At 45.3% G+C, this 22680-nt stretch overlaps 1 protein-coding gene across 1 annotated transcript in view; it reads right to left on the bottom strand.

Annotated features, from left to right (window-relative positions):
- The window catches only part of LOC137629469 (heme transporter hrg1-A-like), a 44660-nt gene extending 21980 nt beyond the window's left edge, over positions 1-22680 (bottom strand). The window contains exons 1-2 of the mRNA XM_068360784.1: positions 22555-22680; positions 3924-4092 (exon numbers count right to left, since the gene is read on the bottom strand). Of these exons, the coding sequence (XP_068216885.1) occupies positions 3924-4062 (139 nt within the window). The 5' untranslated portion in view covers positions 4063-4092; positions 22555-22680. The remainder of the gene's footprint in view (positions 1-3923; positions 4093-22554) is intronic.

The following is a 22680-nucleotide window of genomic DNA, read 5'->3' as shown; positions in this document are numbered from 1 at the left end:
TGGTGAAAATGCAGGGGGACTGCCTGTCCTAGCGTTTGCGGCCTCGGTTGCTCCCTCTGGGATTTTTGCCTCCCGTGGAGGACTTTTTGCCTTTCCTTTCTTTGACATCATAGTCTTCGCTGCTATTGTTGTCGTAGTGGTCTTGACTGGACGGGACTGCTGTGATGCTGGAGGCTTATAGGGTTTGGATGTTAAAGCCTTATGAAGGAGGTAGTCTTGATAAGACTTCTTCCACCTCTCAGCGGCATGTTCCACATCCTTAGGCTCCAAAAGAAGACACCTCTATGGAGGAATGTCTAAGCCTATTGATCTCGGCGCTAGGGACCTTCTGATGGAATCGCTCAGCTACTGCATCGCGACGTTTCAGGATGGTATTTGCCCACAAGTTCAGGACTTGGTGGGCCAGAAACTTGATTGTGCGAGTACCTGAGAGAATGAAGGTTTCCATAGCTTTCCTGGTACGTTCCTTGGAGAAATCCTCAGAACGTATCAGGATACCTAAGGTCCACAACCAGATATCCGTGGCTTGCATAGCACACTTCGCGACTTTCTCCTGATTGAGGATCTCGGCTGCAGAGAACGAGACCTGCCGGTTGGAGTCTCTCTCAAGAGGGACTCCCCTGGTTAGCTCTTCCTGCGAGTGGTAAAGAGGAAGAGCTAAACAAGGCTCCTCAAGGATCTCGAAGTACCTCCTCTGCTGTACGCGAGGAGGTGGGAGGAGCTTGTTGGTGGCACCAGAACGGTTGGAGGAGGACATTTCGGAGAGCTGTTGTGAGATCTTGTCCCTGGTACTCTTAACCCCTTGAGACCAGGGCAGTGCTGCACTGGTCTTGGAGGGTTTCTGAGTACCAAAGACACGGTCCAAGACCGTGTCCTTGCCCTCTCGAGAAGGGATCTCTGGAACAGAAAACCCGTTGAGAGCCCTCATTAGAGTTAGAACTTGCCAAAACGCATGTTCTGACTCTTGCTGGTCCTCCTGCAGTAGGACTTGCAGCAAAGTGTCCTTCTATCCCCAAAGGCTCTTCTTGGGGAGAGTCGCGGACATTCCCTGAGTGACTAGCTGGCTCCATCCTAGTCCTAGTAGAGGACTTCGGCAATGTTTTGGAGTCCTTAGATTCTTTCCTGGGAAGGATGTAGGACTCCAACATTGACAAGGGTAGCATATTTCTTTCAATCCCCGACTGAGTAGACCCCTTGGTGCGAGGAGAGGTTTCCTCCATTGGGGCGATGGGGGAAAGTCTCTCTTCGCGTGATTCCCTTGGGGACGGGAAATCTTCGTCGAAAGGGAAGGAGAGACAGTCTGAGGAAAGGAAGGAACCTGCCTCGAAGGTCTACATGGAGTCAGCTTCGCCCTTGGGGAAGTGACCGCGTCTGGAACTCTTCAAAGGGGTGGAAGAAGCCATGGTTCTGTGTCCCAATTTAGAGAGGACAGGCTTGAAAGCCTGCGTTACGGCTCTGATCAGTGCACCGAACCAGGGCTGTTGACTGACAGACGCGCTGTCAGACATACCCCTGGAAGGGACAGGGATTGAAGGATCCCAGGGAGGAGTCCCCATCATTGGTGGGTTTGGGATCCTGGACCTCTCTGGATATTTTCCTTCTCCCACAATGCGCGGCGGTATGCGCTTGCGGGGAGGGGAATGAAGCGATGGCGACCTTGCCATGCGTAGTTAAGTAGTCTCGCGCATGGGAGAATATTGACGCTTGCGCGAGGGAGAATATTGGGGTTCGCGCGCGGGCGCGCGTGCGGGAGACTGTTGGTGCGCGTGCGAGGGTGCGCAGGATTAATACGTTGAGTGCGCGGGCGCACGGGAGAGAGTTCGCGCGTATCTATACCAGCTGTAGGGCGCGCACGCGCAGGAGAAAGATCCCTAGCGCGCAGTTAAATCATGTGGGGCGCACGGGAGTGCGAGAGAATGTTGGCGCGCATCCTTTGGAGAGGATGGGCGAGCGTGCGTGCAGGTGAGTGCTGGCGCGATGGTACTGGTTGGTGCATGGGAGAAGCCAGCATTGCTGACTTCCCAGAAGTACTACTCTCAGTAGATCGTTGGTGTGCAAGAGAGTTGGATTTTGGGTGCGTATGCGCGCGGGCAGGAGACTGATGGTGCGCAGGAGGTTGATGGTGCGCAGGTGAGTGTTGTCGCGCAGCTGGGCGCAGGCGCGTAGGAGAATGTTGGCGCGTAAGCGTAGGGCGCGCAGGCAAGACCTGGTGCGCAGAAGAACGTGGGCGCATGAGGGCGCACATAGCGCGTGATGGAGCTATGCTCCTGTTGGAGCGTATACGCGTGTTGGCGCATACGCCCTTGATGCCCTGTGTTAGGGTTTAGTGATGGAGCCTGGCGAGCTACTAAAGAGCGTACGTCAGGTCTCATTGGCGCGTAGCGCGTTTGTGGTTGGCGCACAATAGCATGCTTAGGTGAAGCCTTGTTAGGCCCATGTAGAAATGGTGATGGCAGGTCTGTCGGATGGAAGGTCGACGTGTCCTTTAAAAGGACGACCTTCCACCGAAGGAGATCGCGAACAATCTGCAGAAAGGTCCAGGACCAATGCAGGAGCAGTGATGGATGATTGGTCTCGAGGCTCCTCTGCGGTGGACTGCATCGAAGATGTTGAACCAAAGAGGCGCCTCCTCACCGTAGGTGAAGGAAGGCCTCTGAGGCGAAGAGGAAGGAGAGCCTTCCAACAAATGCGCCCTCGGGGGCCGTTGGATCAGCAAGCTGACCTTCTGCTGTCCTCCAAAGAGGAGTCTCTGTAAGTGAACTCCCCCGAGGGGAAGAAGCACTAGCAGGAGAGACTGACGACGGACTTAGTTTCTCCCTCGTAGGTTGAACAGGAACGGGAGAAACTAAGCCGTTACCTACCGAAGAGTTTGGAGAGGCAGAGGTGATGGGTGATACCGCATTGGATACCTCTGACACCACAACGTCGACAAGAGACAGAGGATCAACCTCTGACGGTGACGACGATTGCTTGACAGCAGCACCCAATCGGATGTAGTTAAGCAAAACCTCCTTGGAGGGAGAACACGTAAGCCCCAAGGAGGACCAAAGCTGAAAAAGAGAGGTTAGTGACATATCCTCCCCTGGGGGGAGAGGTGGAGCTGCTTCGCTAGGGGAAGCAACGTCATCTCTCGAGTCCCGAGGTTGGTAAACAATACATCGGTCTACGCTACCACTCGACGGTCTCTCGAAAGAGACCGATTGAGTGGGAGCTTCGGAGGAGGTTTGGGCAACGGAAGAAAAGGCCTTGGGTTTTTCTCCTTTCAAAGAAACCTTTGAAGGAGAAATATCCCGTTTGGACTTCTTCTTCCGTCGTCACGAAATCCTCTCCCGCTGGGAGGTAGACCACTACCTACACCTGCCGTTGCTATCACACCATTGACCCCTACAAGAAGGACAAAGGGCGTGAGGATCAGTCTCGACCGCCGACATGAATGTTCAACAGGGACGGTCGGGAAACACACGGCAGGTGCGCATGATCGCAGAGGCCCACTTCACATATACAGAACTAGAAAAAGAAAAGACAAAAGCAATTAAATGGCTGCCAAATGATGGCGAGGATGAGTGCGGACACGTCCGACCAACATCCGAGCCGAGAGCAAAAGTGAGCTCAAGCACAGGTGTGTGAGAGGGGGGGGGGTAGTAAGCTACCCTCCCCTACCCCCTCTAACTAGCAGTGTGGGTAGTAAACCCTCATTAAAAATTAATGGCTCGTCATTTCAGTTACGTTGAAAGTAATACCCCTATTAAATAGCGTGGTTTGTATTCCAGTTACGGAACAAATATGAGTAAAAGATTCCAGCTAAGAGAGAAGTATATTACTGTACAACGGTTATATGGTGATCACAACTAGCGCAAGATAGTTACACAGCCAACATTATTACGAAGAACAAGCAAAATATTCATACACAAAACTATTCTCACCCGACACAAAGGCCCAAAGACCTGCTTGACGATTTCCAAAATGGAAGAAGAATACGCCAAAAGCTGACAACCCGCCAAACGTGCCAATTATAGCAGTGATTATGTTAAAATACATACAACATCCACTTCGGCGAGCCATTTTGTTCTTCTCCGCTTACTTCTTTATCTCCTGAAATAAAATAATTCAAGTTAATTTTAAGTTGAACATTTGAAAATTATCATATGAGTTAAAACACTGCCGTACCATCCACCTTGCATCTTGTGAAAAATATATTCTCAAAACAATTATGAAATCTTATAAAAACATAAAAAATTTTAAGTAATTTTTATTTTTCCTACCATACTTACCGAGAACTACTTTCTTAGGAGTTACCTGTAATCTCCTCCCTACCGACCAGAGTTTTGTGTAGTATACCCTACACCCGTTTTCTATGGAGGGCTAACCCGGGAGTAAGAGAACGTGCCCCGAGGGTAGCATTGAGCTAGGTCGGCGTCAGCTTGGGTCCCGTTAGCCAGTAAGTTCCTCGGATGTTGCAACAAGTCCCTGCAAGGGCAGAAAGGCACTCGGGGAAGGTAGGGAGGGCCATTACCCGAAAGTAGTTCTCGGTAAGTATGTTAGGAAAAATAAAAATTACTTAAAATTTTTAATTTGTTCCAACACAAATACTTACCTCGAACTACTTTCTTAGGAGATTTACACTTTAGGAGGTGGGAGTGGCTTCCTGACCTTCAGACCCAGCAAAGCGGACGCCAAGTATCCTAGATATGAACTAGGTTCTTAAAAACTGGGAAACGAACGGTAGGGTAAACTACACAAAGAGCTCACGTTAGTGTCTAAGTACTCACCCTTTGAAAAATATTCTGATGTTGAGTCCAGTAACAAAGTTGCAGAGACGTGTTCTTCATTGGTTACATAAGTGTGGTTATCTCCGATAGGGATAGGAAACGGGGATTAGGGTGAAAAGGAACGAACCTGTGTCTCCTGGTTTTGCTATCCACGATTGTGCCTGGGGCTTCACCGTTAAATCACTTGGAGCGCGGAGATGACTGTCCTAATGGAGAACCCGTCTAAGGACCTTCTTGAGTAGTCCTTGAGGTAATGGGCAGTAAAAGTCGACTGGTTCGACCAGGTGCCCGCCCGAAGGATCTGGCCCACTGCCATGTTCTTCTCAAAGGCTAAGGAAGTGCTCAGACCTCTGATGTCATGGGGCTTGGGAGTACCTGGCACGGCTAGTCCCTCCTCCTTGTAGGCCCTGGCAATAACTTGTCTCAACCAAAAGGATATGGTATTCTTCGATACCTGCTTCTTTGTAACACCTGTGGAGACGAAAAGGCTCTTGATGCCCGGCCGGAGATGTGCAGTCCTCTCAAGGTATTTCCTAATGGCACGGACAGGGCATAACCTCAAATCCTCAGGATTCCCAGTCCTAGGAATAGCTGGCAGAGAGAACCCCTCGAATTTAGGATCCCAGACTGCTGGGTTCTGGGTTTTCGCCACGAACGAAGGGACGAACTTGAAAGAGATCTCTCTCCACCCCTTCGAATGAGAGACGTCATAAGACAGCCCATGGATCTCACCTACCCTTTTCACAGAGGCCAAGGCCAACAAAAAGACCGTCTTGAGAGTGAGATCCCTGTCTACAATATCCTTCATTGGTTCGAACGGGGGGCTACCTAACATCTTCAGGACCCTAGCCAAGTCCCACTGAGGCACCCTAACAGTTTGAGGGGAGCAGGACTGTTCAAAACTCCTGACAAGCATAGAGATGTGTCTAGAGGAGCCCAGGTCGATGCCCTTCAGAAGGAAGACTTGACCCAAGACTGCTCGTACTCCTTTTATAGCTGGGATTGACATCCCTATCTCGTCTCTGAGATATACTAGAAAGTCTGCGATATCTGGGACTGAGGCTTTGAGGGGTTTGATGCTCTTCGAAGCGCACCACTTCGTGAAAGAGGCCCATTTCGCTTGGTAGACCGCTGCCGACGACCTTCTCAGGTATCGCGACATCCTCTTAGCCGTTCCTGACGAATATCCTTCCTTCCTCAGGAGGCGCTCGATAGTCTCGAGGCGTGAAGGCATAGAGACTGTGGGTTGTCGTGTAACCTGAGAAAGTGTGGCTGTTGTAGAAGATCTGGCCTGTCGGGGAGTGGCCACGGAGGATGGCTTGTCAGGTCTTTTAGGTCTGCGAACCACTCTCTCTCCGGCCACCAGGGCGCTACTAAAGTCATCCTTAAGTTCCGGGCAGCCCTTACTCTGTTGAGCACTTGCCTGATCAACGTGAAGGGGGGAAAAGTGTACACGTCTAGGTTGTCCCACTTGTGCTGAAAGGCATCCTCCAAGGCTGCCTTTGGGTCTGGGACAGGAGAACAATACACGGGGAGTTGTGCGTTCAGCTTGGTTGCAGAGGTCCATCACCGGGGAACCCCACCGTTGAATGATGAGCCTGGCTACTTCTGGGAGGAGGGACCACTCTGTTCCTACTATCTGACCCATCCTGCTGAGACCATCGGCTAGGACGTTCTTTTTCCCGGGGATGAACCTTGCCAATAACACTATCTGGTTCGCCTCCGCCCAATCCAGGATCTCTAGGGCGAGACCGCACAACTCCCTTGATTTTAGGCCTCCTTGCTTCTTTATGTACGCTACCACTGTGGCGTTGTCGCACATCAACGCCACAGTGTTTCCCCTTAGTAGATCGATGAAGTGCAGGCAAGCTTTTTGGACTGCCTTCAACTCTAGGACATTGATGTGTAGGCCTTTCTCCCCGTCCATCCAGGTTCCTCTCGCCGTCCCGTTGAGGAGATGGGCTCCCCATCCCTGGTTGGAGGCGTCTGTGAATAGGAGCATCTCGGGAGGCTCGGTCGTGAAGGGCATCCCCTTGAGCGTGTTCGACCGGCAATGCCACCATTCCAGGGAGGGTATTGTGTTTGGCAGGACTGGAATTAATTTCTGGGGCGAGTCCAGTTGGTTCCAGAAGTTCTTCAGGTTCCATTGGACGGCCCTGAGTCTGAGTCTCCCCTGGGGAACCAGTTTCTCCAATGACACCAGATGACCTATTAGCCTTTGCCAGTCCTTCGCCCTCCTGGGTTGCCCCGACAGGAGAGGGAGAAGGATCTTCATTAGATTGCTTACCCGCTCCTCTGACGGAAAAGCTTTCACTAGTAGGGAATCCAGTGTCATCCCCAAATAGGTCATTCTGGTGGAGGGAGATAGGTTCAATTTTTCTGGGTTGGTCATGATACCCAGACCCTTGCAAAACTGGAGAAGTTTTATACCCTGCTCCTTCAAAACGTCCTCTGAGGAGGAAAGAAGCAACCAGTCGTCCAGGTACCGGATGAGGCGAATACCTCGCTCGTGAGCCCACACCGAGACTGTCGTGAAGACTCTCGTGAATACCTGGGGAGCTGTCGACAACCCGAAGCAGAGGGTCTTGAATTGCAGGATCTGGGTACCCCATTTCACCCGGAGAAACTTCCGGCTTGAGGGGTTGTTACGATCCTCGTGGGGATCGAACCAGATTCTGTTGAATTAATTAATGAAATGGGGACATTTCAACTACAACCAATTAGAAACAATAGGAAATATAGAAAGAAAACTCGCAAAAGAAAACATAATTTTATTTACAACTAGTCAAAGGTGAATGTTTCTTGATTGAGTACTTAGGAAGCACTGAACTAAACAAAGAGAATCATTTGATTAAACTACACTCCAGCAAATAGGGGAACAGTCAAGATGGTAGATAAATAATACAAAAGAATATACTACTCTTCGCAGCAGCTCTCGACGGTTGGCAGGAACGGAGATGTTTTCAGGTCTGGCGGCTCGTCGGGGGTAATGAGGGCGGGAGGCAACTCGTTAGGACATCTCGGACAAAGCTGGTTACGTCTGCATTCTCGTTCTTACGCCTTCTCTCCTTCGCTCAGCTTGTTCGCCCTCTCTCTCTCTCTTTCTTTCTTGGGTTTCTTCCTCGTCTCTTTTTCGTACTGTCCTTTTCTTGATCGCGTGGAAGTTTATATATCCCTGTATGGGAGGGGTTAACTATGGACAGGTCCATATAAGGAAATTTTCTCGTTTCTTCATCCTCATTGGTGTTCCTTGGAACCGCTGATAACACCTAGACGAACGCTCTGCTGGTGTAATCAAATTTCATAAAGTTGACTCCTTCGGCTAATGTACTTCTCTTCGGCGACAAACACACTTAATCTTCTCTTATGGGTTCCTTGGTCCTCTATAGACAGGGGCTCGTTGTGCTCAAAGACCTCCAACCTAGGCACATAACTTGACGATGGCAGCTTCAATAAACAATAGCGGGACCTTATCTCTCTCTCTCTCTCTCTCTGCTTCTCTAAGAGTAGAAAAATCACGTGTTTTAACATTCTTTCCTATATTATTCTATCTACCCATGACACGTCCCCCTAAAAGAAAAAAAAAGGAAAATCTACTGATTTTATCTTTTTTTAAACAAAGCTATCAAAGGAGAAAATCTCTTATCCCTAAACTGAGAGACAATTACTTCATTACTCTCGTATCATGTAACCAAAAGCAAAACACACTCTTACGTGTTGATAGAAGAAAAACACAAAAACAGAAAGGAAACAAACGTCCATATCATTCTGAAAAGTCTCTAGAAAGACTGTCGGCTATTACATTATTCTTTCCCTTTATATGAACTATCTTTAAATCATAGTCTTGTAATTCCAAACTCCAACGCATGAGACGTTTATTCTTATTCTTAAACCTATCTAAGTAAACTAATGGATTGTGATCAGTATACACAGTTAAAACATGACCACTACGTACATAAATCTCAAAATGTTGTAAAGTTGATACTAAACTAAACAATTCCTTCTCAATAGTTGAATAGTTCTGCTGTGCTTTATTTAACTTCTTCGAATAATAAGCCACAGGGTGCTTGATCCCATTCACTTCTTGCAGCAGAACTCCTCCTATTCCAATGTCACTTGCATCTATCGCTAAATTAAATTCCTTGCTAAAATCGGGCAACATTAGTACAGGCTCGTGAATCATTATGGCCTTTAACTTATTGAAAGCTTCGATGCAGTCATTATCAAATACAAAACTTCGTCCTTTCTTGAAAAGATTAGTAATTGGAGCACTTATTTCTGAAAAATTAGGAACAAATCGGCGGAAATATGAAATCATTCCGATGAATCTCATTGCCTGTTTTTTACTGGTAGGAATTGGGAAGTTGATGATAGCTTCTATGTTCCCATCTTTTGGACAAATCTTACCTAGACCTACCTTATGACCCAAATATGTGATCGAAGTTTTTCCGAATTCACATTTCTTCAGATTTAAAACAAGTTTTGCTTTTTCAAGTGCTGACAATACTTTAGCTAAAATGCGTAAATGTTGCTCCCACGTATCTGAAAATATTACAAGATCATCCAAATACACAACACAGTTATCAATTCCATTTAAAACTCTATTCATTAATCTTTGAAAAGTACTCGCTGCATTTCGTAGACCAAAAGCCATAACTTTGGGTTCATAACTACCGAAAGGTGTTATGAAAGCAGATATTTTCTGTGCTCGACTACTTAAAGGTACTTGCCAATAACCTTTGGCCAAATCAAGTTTAGAAATAAACTTAGCATTTCCTATTTTATCTAAACAATCTTCTATCCTGGGGAGAGGAAAATTACTTTGTTTCGTAACACTATTCACTTTTCTAAAATCAATACACAGCCTATCTGATCCATCTTCCTTCTTAACAAGAACTATTGGAGAACACCAGTCACTTTCGCTGGGAACAATCAAACCATTGTCTAGCATATACTTAATTTCCTGTCGGACTGAATTTGTTTTTTCTGGGCTTAGACGATAAGGACTTTGTCTAATGGGTTTTGTGTCCTGTAACTCAATATCATGTTCTAAAAGATTAGTCAAACCTAATTTATCACTAACAGTTTCTGGATAATTTGAAAATACATTGAATAATTCCCTTGTTTTTTCTTCCTCTAAGCTAGAATTAAACAACGTGAAATTATTAAGAACATCAGAGTTCTTCTCAAAAGTAATTTCTCTCTGCGACACTGTTACAACTGGCATTGGACGTTCATTATATTTCTTTAGCAAGTTGATGTGCAACCACTTAGCTCTACGCTTACCCATATCAATTAAGTAATTCAAATTTCCCCTTTTTTCTATGATAGGAAATGGACCTTCGAACTTATAAGATAATGAGGGACCTTCTTTCTGGACTAATACTAAGACTTTATCACCCACATGGAAAATTCTGTCTTTAGCCTTAAGATCGTATTTTCTTTTAGTTTCCCCTTGACGGTTGCTCTCATTTTCTTTTGCCATCTGCCAGGCTTTCCTTAAATCCTCTTTGTGATTTTCGATATTCTGTATGTAATCCTTTCTACCTTCTTCTTGCATTAACTTACACTTTAAAATTTCTAAAGGTCCTTTAGCGGTGTGACCGAACAACAAATCAAAGGGACTAAATCCCGTGGTGTCATTAGGAGTTAATCGTAAAGCCAACAAGACAAAAGGTAACTTTTCTTCCCAATCATGCTCAAAATTATTACACAACTTCCTTAAGCAACTTTTCAACGTTTGATGAAAACGTTCAACAATTCCTTGTGATTCAGGGTGGTAGGGGGTGGAAGTTACAAGTTTAATCCCTAACTCTTTCATTTTATCTCTGAAATACTTTGATACAAAATTGCTACCATTATCACTCTGTATAACGCAAGGAAGTCCAAATTTAGAGAAATAGTTCAGCAAGCGTTTAACTACAGTTTTTGCATTGCAATTTCTTACTGGGATTGCTTCTGGATATCGTGTTAGTCTATCAATGATTGTTAATAGATAGATATTCCCTCCCTTACTCCTGGGCAAAGGGCCTACGATATCAATTACGACATTCTCAAAAGGTTCTCCTACCGATGGGATATTACATAACGGGGCCCGGGGAATTACTTGATTAGGTTTGCCAGCCATTTGACATTCGTGACAACTTGAAACATATCTCTTCACATCACTTTTCATTTTAGGCCAAAAGTACGTTTTAGTTATACACTTGAATGTTTTATTTACTCCTAAATGTCCTTGTTCATCATGTGCTAATTTCAAAATTGATTCACGAAGTTTCCTAGGAGTTACTAATTGCTCTATGACCTCCTCTTTGCTACCTGTCTTAGGACGAACATAGCGACACAAAAGTTCGTCTTTTAAACTAAATGTTTCCTTACAAACATTTTCAGGTTCATCATCCAATTCACAATCAAAAATTCTAGTTAGTGTTTCATCTTCCCTCTGCATCCTAACTAGTTCATCCTTACTCAATAAGCTAGTTTCTGAAACACTAATCTGCACATCACTTCTTTCGACAGCTACATCATCATCTCTGTTCACATCATCAACATTCGTAAAGTCAGTTTCCTCAGCTACACTCATGCTAAGCTCATCGTCACTGCCTCTATTACCTACGTTCGAATCCTCGAACAACCTATGACCGTAGTCAATATCTGTATCTAATCCTGACCTGGTTACTATCATCTCAGGCACTTGAACTTCACTTAAAATAGGATTCACACACTTGGAGGTAGTTAAATCATTGCCGACAATAATGTCAACGCCGTCTACGGGCAAAGTATCCACGACTGCTAGTTTTACATCTCCTGTTACTAACTGACTTTCCAATTTCATCTTTAACAAAGGACAAACTACACAAGTGTTCGGAAACCCACCTAGCATAACTTTTTCTTTCATGCTGATTATTACATTCCTTGGTACACTCTCTCTCCTAACGAGTGATACGGCCGCTCCCGTATCTCTAAGCAAAACTACTTCCCTTGAATCACCTCCTTTAAGAGAAGAAATTAAACCTTCAGACAAAAATTCACCATAATGTTTCCTCGTTTCTTTCAAGAGATTATTCCTTCCTGAAGAAAGATTATTAACTAGTGACACAGGTTTTTTCACATTCGTACTTTCTACTGTGCAATTCCTAGCTATATGACCTTTCTTATTACAATTGTAACAAATGACCTCTGAATTACTGACTGCCCATTGGCTCCTACAGTACCGAGAAATATGACCTTCCTTCCCACACGTGTAACAATAATAATGATAATAATCCCTGTTCCTATTATCGTTATTGCTAGAACTACTTTTACTATGTTGTGCCTTACTTGACAAAAGATCGTTTTTCTTTTTACTGCCACTTAAACCATGTGTGAGACTGTACTCATCTGCTAATCTAGTAGCACCGGCAAAAGATGTTTCACGCCTATCTTCTATATATAATTTGATGTCTGGAGATATGTTATCTTTGAAACTTTCTAACAAAACTAAGTTCTTGAGATCTTCAAAATTATCGACTTCAGCGGAAGTCAACCAATCACAAAACGACCTTTCTAACTTCTTTCCGTACTCTACATAAGTACTAGTATCATCTCTCTTCAAACTTCTAAACTTCTTACGGTACGCCTCTGGTACCAATCTGTATGCACTAAGTACGGTTTCTTTCACAGTTTCATAATCTTTACTTTCATCCACAGACAAACAACTATACACAGAATGTGCTTTACCACTTAAAACTGATTGTAAATACAAAGTCCACTGTCTTTTAGGAGCACCTACTCTGTTCATTAACTTTTCAAAAGACATAAAATATTTCGTAACATCTTCCTCATCAAATTTCGGTATAAGTTTAAGCACTGCACTCATATCTAAACTATCAGTGTCACTATTTAAAGATGAATTACTCCCTGATCTGCTACCTGACCGACTGTTATGAAGAGTTTGTCTTAAACGAGCCATTTCTAACTCATGCTTACGCTCTTTTTCATTTTCTTCTCGCTTTCTTTCATTTTCTTCTCTTTCAGCTGCTCTTTCATCTCTCTCAAACGTTTCCTGTTCTCTCTTAATAACATAATCACGGAGATCATCGCCATCTAGACCAAGAAGTTTACCTGATTCTATCAAATCTCTCGTAACCGCACTCATTCTGTTTCTTTCTATATTCTCCCTGTTTCAATTGGTTATGTAGTCGAAAATTCTGGCAAAGGTCGCCAACTGTTACGATCCTCGTGGGGATCGAACCAGATTCTGTTGAATTAATTAATGAAATGGGGACATTTCAACTACAACCAATTAGAAACAATAGGAAATATAGAAAGAAAACTCGCAAAAGAAAACATAATTTTATTTACAACTAGTCAAAGGTGAATGTTTCTTGATTGAGTACTTAGGAAGCACTGAACTAAACAAAGAGAATCATTTGATTAAACTACACTCCAGCAAATAGGGGAACAGTCAAGATGGTAGATAAATAATACAAAAGAATATACTACTCTTCGCAGCAGCTCTCGACGGTTGGCAGGAACGGAGATGTTTTCAGGTCTGGCGGCTCGTCGGGGGTAATGAGGGCGGGAGGCAACTCGTTAGGACATCTCGGACAAAGCTGGTTACGTCTGCATTCTCGTTCTTACGCCTTCTCTCCTTCGCTCAGCTTGTTCGCCCTCTCTCTCTCTCTCTTTCTTTCTTGGGTTTCTTCCTCGTCTCTTTTTCGTACTGTCCTTTTCTTGATCGCGTGGAAGTTTATATATCCCTGTATGGGAGGGGTTAACTATGGACAGGTCCATATAAGGAAATTTTCTCGTTTCTTCATCCTCATTGGTGTTCCTTGGAACCGCTGATAACACCTAGACGAACGCTCTGCTGGTGTAATCAAATTTCATAAAGTTGACTCCTTCGGCTAATGTACTTCTCTTCGGCGACAAACACACTTAATCTTCTCTTATGGGTTCCTTGGTCCTCTATAGACAGGGGCTCGTTGTGCTCAAAGACCTCCAACCTAGGCACATAACTTGACGATGGCAGCTTCAATAAACAATAGCGGGACCTTATCTCTCTCTCTCTCTCTCTCTGCTTCTCTAAGAGTAGAAAAATCACGTGTTTTAACATTCTTTCCTATATTATTCTATCTACCCATGACAGGGGTGGACTGGGATTTGGAAGTATGCGTCCTTGAGGTCTATGGTCATCATGTAGTCTTTCTCCCTCAAGGACAGCAAGACCGACTTCGGAGTGTCCATTTTGAAATCTGTCTTTCGCACAAACTTGTTGAGAGCTGACAGGTCTATCACCGGTCTCCAACCCCCCGTCGCCTTTTCTACCAGGAACAGCCGGCTGTAGAAACCTGGTCCCGGGTGCAGGAACTCCTCCATGGCACCCTTCTCCAACATCGTGGACACCTCTTCTTGAAGGGCCGCCCTCTTCAACGGGTCCTTGGGTGCCAGCCACTCCGACAGGCTGGCCGGAATTAAAGGCGGGGTTTCCGTTAAGAACGGTAGCCTGTACCCCTCCTTCAGTACGGATACTGTCCAGGGCTCTGCTCCGTGAGCCTTCCATGCTTGCCAATGTAGTCTCAGGCATCCCCCAACCTGAGGCTTGGGCAGGAGTAGGGGGCCTCCCACTCTACCTCCTCCTGGAGGAGCGGCCTGAACGGCCTTTCCTCGAGGCAGAATACCCTGTTCTAAACGAGGCAGACGCTGCTGGAGCTCCTCTACGGGGGGGCTGTGGCGCTGAAGCCCACGAGGACGAAGGGGCTTCTCTCCTCGTCAGGTTAGGCGGGGCCTGAGAAGTAGAGGGCCCATCTGATGCTGATCTCTTGTAGGAGGGCCTCCTTACCGGTTGGGGCCTGGGAGCGTTCACTTCCTTTCGTTTAGCCACCTTCTCCATAATCTCTTCTAGCTCTTTCAAGGGGAACAAGGAGTCACCCCACACAGGAAGGCTCCTCATGGCCCTCGCTTCCCTGTCTGGGACCTTCCGGGAAAGCTTCGCCAGAATAGTGTCCCTTTTGCGAAGAGCCCAATTCGCTGAAAGGGCAAGGGACTGATACGTAAGGAACTTCAGGGTCTTGCCCCCTGAGATGATAAGCTCACTCAGGAGGTTTTGCTGCTCCAGGTCCGTTAAGTCATATGTGGCTTGAACACCTACCAGCGTGGAAGCCCACCAGTCCAACCAAGAGGAGACGTGCACCAAGTCTTTCGACATCTCCTCCATCATCGCAGCCTCCGACTGCGAAAAGCAAATCGGGGCTGAAGAGGCTCTGTCCTCCGGGGCACCCTGTACTAGAACGTCGAGGGCAGGCTCCACTTTGCAGGCTCCCGGTCGTTGTCCCTCTGGTACATAGAACCTACTCTGTGTCTTGAGCCCTTGGAGCAACTTCGAGGAGCTCTGCGTTTTGGGAGCTTCGGCATTGCCTGCCACAACTCTATCAACATGAGCCCGTCCCAGGACGAGATCTCGGGCCACAGGCAGGGCCAGGGAGGTTTTCTGTTGGACGGGTGCCTGCATCAAGCGGGTCACGCTGGACCTCCAGTAGTCCTCATCGGTTGTGACCGGTTCCTCAATCCGATGATGCCTTCGAATCAGGCCTATAACCTTCCGATAGGCCGAGTCCTCGGTCGGGGAACTTTCTCTACCGTCAGCAGTACCTTCCGCCTGATCCCGAGGAGCCGGGTCACCGGGCACTCCCACCAGGCGCTTCGGTTCTAGAACAACAGGCACTCCCCTGCGGTGGTACCGGTCTTCCCCGGCGGGAACCTCCGCACCAGGTTCGGGGGTCAGAACTGGGGAAGTCGAGACAGAAGCCCCGTCGGACCGTCCACTGGGTGATGGTAACGGCGAAGAGATGCTAGATTTCCTGGGCGAACGTTTCGACGACTTCTTCTTAGTGCCGTAACGCACCCACTGAATCTCACTCCAACTAACACACTCAATGCACGTATCCAATGGCGAGCACATCCTGCCCCTACAGGAAGAGCAAAGGGAGTGAGGGTCTACTTCGGGCTTGGAAAGGAACGCTCCACACGACTTTCCGGCTCTAGGCCCAGGACAACGGCGGATCTGCTCCATCGCACACAACCACAAGGCACAGGAACAAAGGGAATCAACAAGGAATACACTTGGAAAGCACAAGGAAGGGCAGTGAACACGCAAGAACACAAGGGATAAGCACAGAGATACCACGCAGTAACCACGCGGGACACACGAGTCGGACACAAAGGGTCGTAAGAGACGAGAGGGACGTGATGGTATCACGTCGCGACCAGAGAACTTACTGGCTAACGACGCTGACCTAGCTCAAGGCTACCCTCGGGGCATGTTCTCTTACTCCCGGGTTAGCCCTCCATAGAAAACGGGTGTAGGGTATACTACACAAAACTCTTGTCGGTAGGGAGGAGATTACAGGTAACTCCTAAGAAAGTAGTTCGAGGTAAGTATTTGTGTTGGAACAAAAAAATTTTAAAAATACTTTGTATTTTTCTTAACTATAGTATACAAACCCGAGTCATTTAATATAAGAATGATTCAAGCACAGCTAGAACTCACGAGTTAAAACTTTAACGAGGTGTCGGCAGTAGCCAGTAGCTACCAGCCAGTGACAGGGAAACCCTGTCCCTCCTGCTGGTACAATGAACAGACTCGTCACGAGGCGAGTCTTGCTCGCAACAACGCCTTCTACGAGTCGGACACAAAGAATGTGGGTCGGTGTTTGCCGACAACACGAAGGTCCCGCAAGTACGATCTCCGGAACCAGGGCATGTACGCATATCGTCAACTAAGCACAATCACACTAAAAAAAAAAGAGAAAGTAAGCATAAAATGAGAGCAAAACAATAATGTTCGTCATTGTCTATGGCAACCTTGAGGAGGAGGAGAGAGTAGACATCCACTCTCTACAAGCCAAAAAGAAAAGTGGCTGGTTCAGCACTGTATATACAGGTGGCTGGTACCACCAGCCACTCACTACCCAAGTTATGGGCAGGGTTGCCACCTCGCATCAAAGAGTCTAATTGGCCTTTTTCCAGCTTTGTCGAAACACATATCCATATATAAATAACGGAAGGTTTGTTTGGTGAACAAAGTCACTTTGATTGCACATGTGCTTTTCGGGGGAGGTGAAGGCAGGTAGTTAAAAGTCTCAGGTTTGTATAGTTAGGAAAATAAAAACTATTTTCTAAATTCATGATTTGTTCCTACATGAATTCTCTACAAACCTCCGTCCTTTAATAGGAGATGCATCCTTAGGTGGGAGGAAGTTCCTATTACCAAACTGGCTGGCTAAAAACCGGGATAGCTATGCTTGGACCTGCTAAGGTGCGGAGAATAGCACCGTAAGGGACAAGTCTCTAACCAAGTCAAGTGGACTAGTAGCTGTTGCCATTGTTATGTTGGTATCTGTGATTGGTAGAGGAAAGGAGTTATCTTTCACAACTGGGTTATTATGTTTTGGGATGGATAAAATTTCCCTATTCCTGTATCTATGTCCATGTATCATTCTATGTGTGGGAGAAAGATTGGACTTCTCTAGATTTGTCACTATCCCCAGATCGTGACCAAAAGCGAAAAGTCCATCCTGATGATGACGAAGAAGGATCACTGAGTCTGCTAGTATTAGCTAATTGTCTAAATTCTGGATCTGATAAGTTCCCTTGGAATGAGCCCATGCCAGCACCGATGTAAACGCTCGAGTGAATATTGAATACCAAGGGGGCCGTGGACAGTACAATGCAAAGAAATGAAAGATTTTGCTTCCTAAGACAAAACATAGATACTTTTTCAAAGAACGATTTATGGGGATTTGAATGTATGAATCCCTAAGATTAAGAGAGATCATAAAGTCATCTTATCTCACTGCTTGTCTGACTGTGCTGGGCATCTACATCCTGAACTGAGCGGTGGATGAACTTGCTCAGGGTGACAGGTCTTCAACCATGAGGCCTTTTCGACCAAAAACAGTTGGCTGAAGAAGTCCAGAGACTCAGCCTGGACTTCCTCTAAAGCACCCTTAGCAAAATAGTCTGCACCTTTGACTGAAGAGCAATATAATTTTTTGATCCTGGGTGATAAAAGGACCATGTTGTCAGAGCTGGAATGAGAGGATGGGGAGAGCTGGTGAGCAGGATGTGGTATACGAAATGATGAACGTCCACTGCTCTGCCTGGTGAAATTGCTATCTCATTTGCTTTTCTGCCAAGCATTACCCCACTGGTGGTGGCTAGATTGAGGAATTTCCTGCCCTAGCATGAACGAGGGACTCACCTACCTTTCCCTCTTCGATTCTGGTTCTGTCCTATTCAACTCTAGTCTAGGAGCTGGATAGGGGTCTTCTTTTTTTTCCCCATTGAGAAAACGAAAGCTCGATATCGTACATGGCCAAAAGCTACCAACAGGCATGTGAGCACTTATATAGCATACCACTCAGCTCTGGGCACGCTCTCGGTACGAGCAACTTAGTGTTGGGTATGATCTCTGTAAGTACTTCCCTCATGTACTCTAAGATTGTTGGAGATGCATATTTATACTGATCAGACCTACAGTATTTCGACAATGTCTTCCTCTTCAAGTGTAGTACAGTAGTAGCATTCGGCTGAGGGCCCCGCATTCAGTACGAGACCGACAACGGGTGACAAACAGAATATACTGTACCATTGCCTGTTCCCAAAGGAATGTCTCTTGGTATGCCACTGTTCTCTTATTCTATCGAAAGCAAGAGGATACTCGTACAGTAAAGGAAGAGAAGGGCGAGGCCCTCACTCCAACCGGTAATTTGTACACTCATTTTTATGGAAGAGGACAGGTTCCAGGGGTGTAAGCATTTGTATTGCATACCAACACGTATCTTCAGGGAACGAATGTTCTCGGGAATACTCTCTTGCCTCATGAAATTTACAAGGAATAATGAATTATTATCAAGTGCCTCAACTTACTAGAAGGTGAATGTGAGCTCTTATCAGACGAGCGTAGTTTTCTAGAGGGGCGAATGCAAATAGTAGAGCATTGTCTAGAGATTGGTAGCCAGCAGTAGAGCACACTTAAGCAAGAAGAGGTGCGACATCAAGATCTGACGAGTGTGACCCACATGGGGATGGGGGATGTACTTGCGATTAAAAGATTGCATGCTAACAACAAGTGAACGTACTTGTGTGTGAATAGATGGGAGGACACAAGTATGTGATTGCTCCAAGTCAGATGAATGAGTGTGAGCGAGCATATAAATGCTACGAGTCCAATGAATAACAGCTCTAGTGCAAACATGTGAGGTTGCGTTCCAGAAGGGGAGAGCTCTATTAAGCAAGTGAGGTGGCACTCCCACAGCAGCATGCTCTTATGAGCAGGTGAGATGGTGCACGAGAGCGAGCAGGTGAGGGGGCATTTACGTAGATGTGCACAATTGTGAACAGCCGAGGTGAAAGGAGTGTGTGATCAGATGCAGTGGCACTCAAGCAGGAGTGCACGATCGCAAACAGGCGAGATGACACTCCCATAAGAGCGTGCAATTGGGAACAAGTGAGATAGCACTCTCTATGGAGCGAGCAAGCACATAATAATGCTCTAATGAGTGCATGAACAGCTACTGTAAAAGTGTGAGATTGCAAACAGATGAGATAGCACTCCTATGCAAACAGATTAGGTGGCGCTCCCATAAGACACCCGAGCACACAGTAACACACAGTACTGATAAAAGGTGTCCCACCTAGAGAAAGGATCACCCCTATACTAATAGATTTACACTGGCTGCCGATTAAAGCGAGAATTGAATTTAAAATATGTACAATAACTCACCAAGTTATCAGAACCGGGCGTCCAAAATACTTAAAAGAATTGCTACACATTGCGCAGCCAACAAATCGTGTAGAGACGAGAATAGTTACAGATGGTTTCAAACTGTTGGAACCTAGATATATGTCTACTTTAGGCTCAAGAGCCTTTAAATATGCAGCCCCGAGACTATAATAAGCTCCCACGAAACATTCGAATGATTGAAGACATTAAGGCTTTCAAGAGGAAACTGAAGACTTTCTTATTTCATGAGTCTTTTGACAGTGACGATTTAACAGTAAATGAACAATATGCGATATGAAACATTAAATACTCTGAACGAACAAGGTAAAACGACAGTGGAGGTCCTCTAGAGAGTGGGGTTCCCCTGCTGTATGGGACAGGTAAAGCAGCCATCAAAGTAAAGTGAGTACAGTAAAGTACTGCATAGTATTGTGCTAATGGGCGCAACTTAAGTACAGTAGCGCATAATCTCTCAGTTTCTCTCTTCGACCTTGGTGAAAGATAGGGCAACGCTGTATCTCCCAAGTGAATTATATGCAAGTACTGTGGTATCGATCTGTCTTAAAAGTACTAATCGTTCAAAAAGAGGAAAAGAAGGGCCGCTCCCTCTTTTCTTCTTCTTCTGATCGGCAGTGTGCACTTACTCCGACGAATGCGTGAATATGCCATCGGCTCTAGGAGACGAAGGAACAGCAGATGTGAATGAAAACTTTGAAGTTCTATCGATGATGAGAAACGACGAAGAGCAATGCTGTTTCATTCCTAAGTTGCAGTTACATCATTGTCACTACTACACAGTAGCAAGGAGTAAACAGCAACAGGAATGCTGTTAACTGGAACAAAAGTGTATACAGTATCTGCACATTACGCAGAAACTGCAAGTCGGCTACAGTTATCTGGGAAACTGCAAAAGCTTTTGTTTCCCTTAAATTCCTTCGTTCATTCATAACTGCTAACCATAATGTACAACATACAGTATAGCCTCTAGGTTAAGACATACCCCTGTAAGTATCACTATTTAAGTTACTTTAAAACAATGAAGAGGTTCACTGCTTTCCCCTCTCAGTCTGGACATACCACCCTAAGCTGGGTTAGGTCCCATTACGCTATGTTACCCGGTAAAACTTGAAGACAGCTCTATATCCGATTCAATATTCACTAACAGTGTATATCAAGTCTATTATGGAATGCATTAGTCATGAAAAAGCATCGTTAGATGGGGTAGGTAATGATCAACCTGGTGTTCAAAATCCAAGTTTATTAGCAACCTTAAAATCCTGCAAAACTCTCTTCAAATTCAACTGTTTACTTTACAATTATCACTCTCGTGACAGTATTACCACTTTACCCCTATTTCTACTTACTATGTACTGTATATGTAACTTTTAGCAATGAAACTTTTGATGCGTATATTTTCCCACAGCTGTTAGAAGTTAAAAAGGTTAAAGGTGTCTGGTTTCAGTTACATGAGAATAAATTCTCACCAGAACACCAGCCAACTGTGGTGCCCAACCACAGCAGTGGCCTCTCCAGTAAACAACTTTAACTCACGATCCCGGGTGGGACCGATATGCTGCCTTGCGAATGCTAGGCAAACACACTGCCACTGCATTAGCCAGGAGCCTTTATATGATGACAGACAGGACCTCCCGTATACATAGAACCCACCTAACCTAACTTGCAAGCTACATCGTTACCTACTTACCTAACAGGAGGAATGTTTAAACTACAGTATTCTTATTGATAGGGGTGAAAATAAGGGTTATGGGGCTTGGGCGTCATTATACATATACCCCGTTATTAGCATTACAGTATTTCTTTGTTCATGTTTTTCTATAGGCTTACACTAAACCATGGTTTCATAGCACCGCACTGTATAACTTTCCGTGCGCGCCATAGAGTAATAATTCAAGGTACTTTGGGGTCTTTGGTAATTTTTGGTTAGTGTAAGGTGCACCACCCTGCTGAGTAAGGAAAAGTCAACCTAGAACGGCTTATAAAGAACAGGAGGGATTGACATTTATTCATGATAAAGCACGGGTCAAGATTTAACAGTTTCACAAACTGATTCGTCTTTACTATTAAACGTAAGGGGAACCAAAAAGGGTTTTGCCATAAAAATAAAAAATAGTGGTCAAAAACAATAAAACTATCTTGAACATAATCTAAGCTTTGGAAAACTTATATTCTTAGGCACGTCAACATAAGGACTTCTGTAAAAAAAAAAAAAAAAAAAAAAAAAAAACCTCCATACCATTTCAATGTAACTCATGAATGGCAGAACAATGTCTGGAACCTTTGTAATTCGTTGGGACAGACTAAAAAATAAAACTTTACACGGGAAACAGTGGGGTGTATGTATGCCGACAGCCGACTAAGAATACGGCAGTGTAAGGGGGGTTGCACGAGGGGAATTAACCCCCTCATTAGCTAAGTTAGGAAGGACATGGCTCGTAGGTTAGGTTAGATGGAGAAGTTTAGGTTTGTTGTTGTCCATTTTCTATGCACACGGGAGAAACTGTCCGCTAATATACAAAGGCACCGGTTCCCCGCCTAACCTAGGAGCCATATGCTTACACCTACTGAGAGGGGGGGGGGGGGTCCTATGAACCACAGCGACCGCCCCCCCCCCCCCTTGCCTTATTCTTTCCTTACCCTACCCCCAACGAACTAAATTCACCCCAAATACAAACTACATTCAACCCAAATGGCCTAGACACTGACTATGTATATATATGAACAGCTCCCAAGCTAGGACCAGGGAGTGCCAGGTTGCAGACGCAAATAACTATCGAGCCTGGTGTGCTTCATTCCCATCCAACAGATTGCGAGACAAGGACGTTTCATATAAGATAAAACAACGATAATAATCCTAATTAATAAAATAATACAGAAAAACAAAATTAACATGATTACGTTAAAGAACAGCTTCTTAAGTATCCTTTGTTAAACAGACGCCACTTATAAGTATACTTAACAGCCTCCAAGACGTTAATACTTTACATTTAAGTTACTTACCACTTTAATTCACTTCACAGCTGTTGGGGGAGAAGTAATCAATAATAAATAACGTACTTTCTGCAACTGGTACTTCAAGGGCGCGTCATGCAGTCTCTACTATGTTTTGTTTTTGGTGTTTCTGAC

Source organism: Palaemon carinicauda, chromosome 2 (assembly GCF_036898095.1).
Source record: "Palaemon carinicauda isolate YSFRI2023 chromosome 2, ASM3689809v2, whole genome shotgun sequence".
Lineage (NCBI taxonomy): Eukaryota > Metazoa > Arthropoda > Malacostraca > Decapoda > Palaemonidae > Palaemon > Palaemon carinicauda.
Note: the sequence above shows the minus strand (reverse complement) of the source record. Positions and strands in the feature narration are given on the sequence as shown.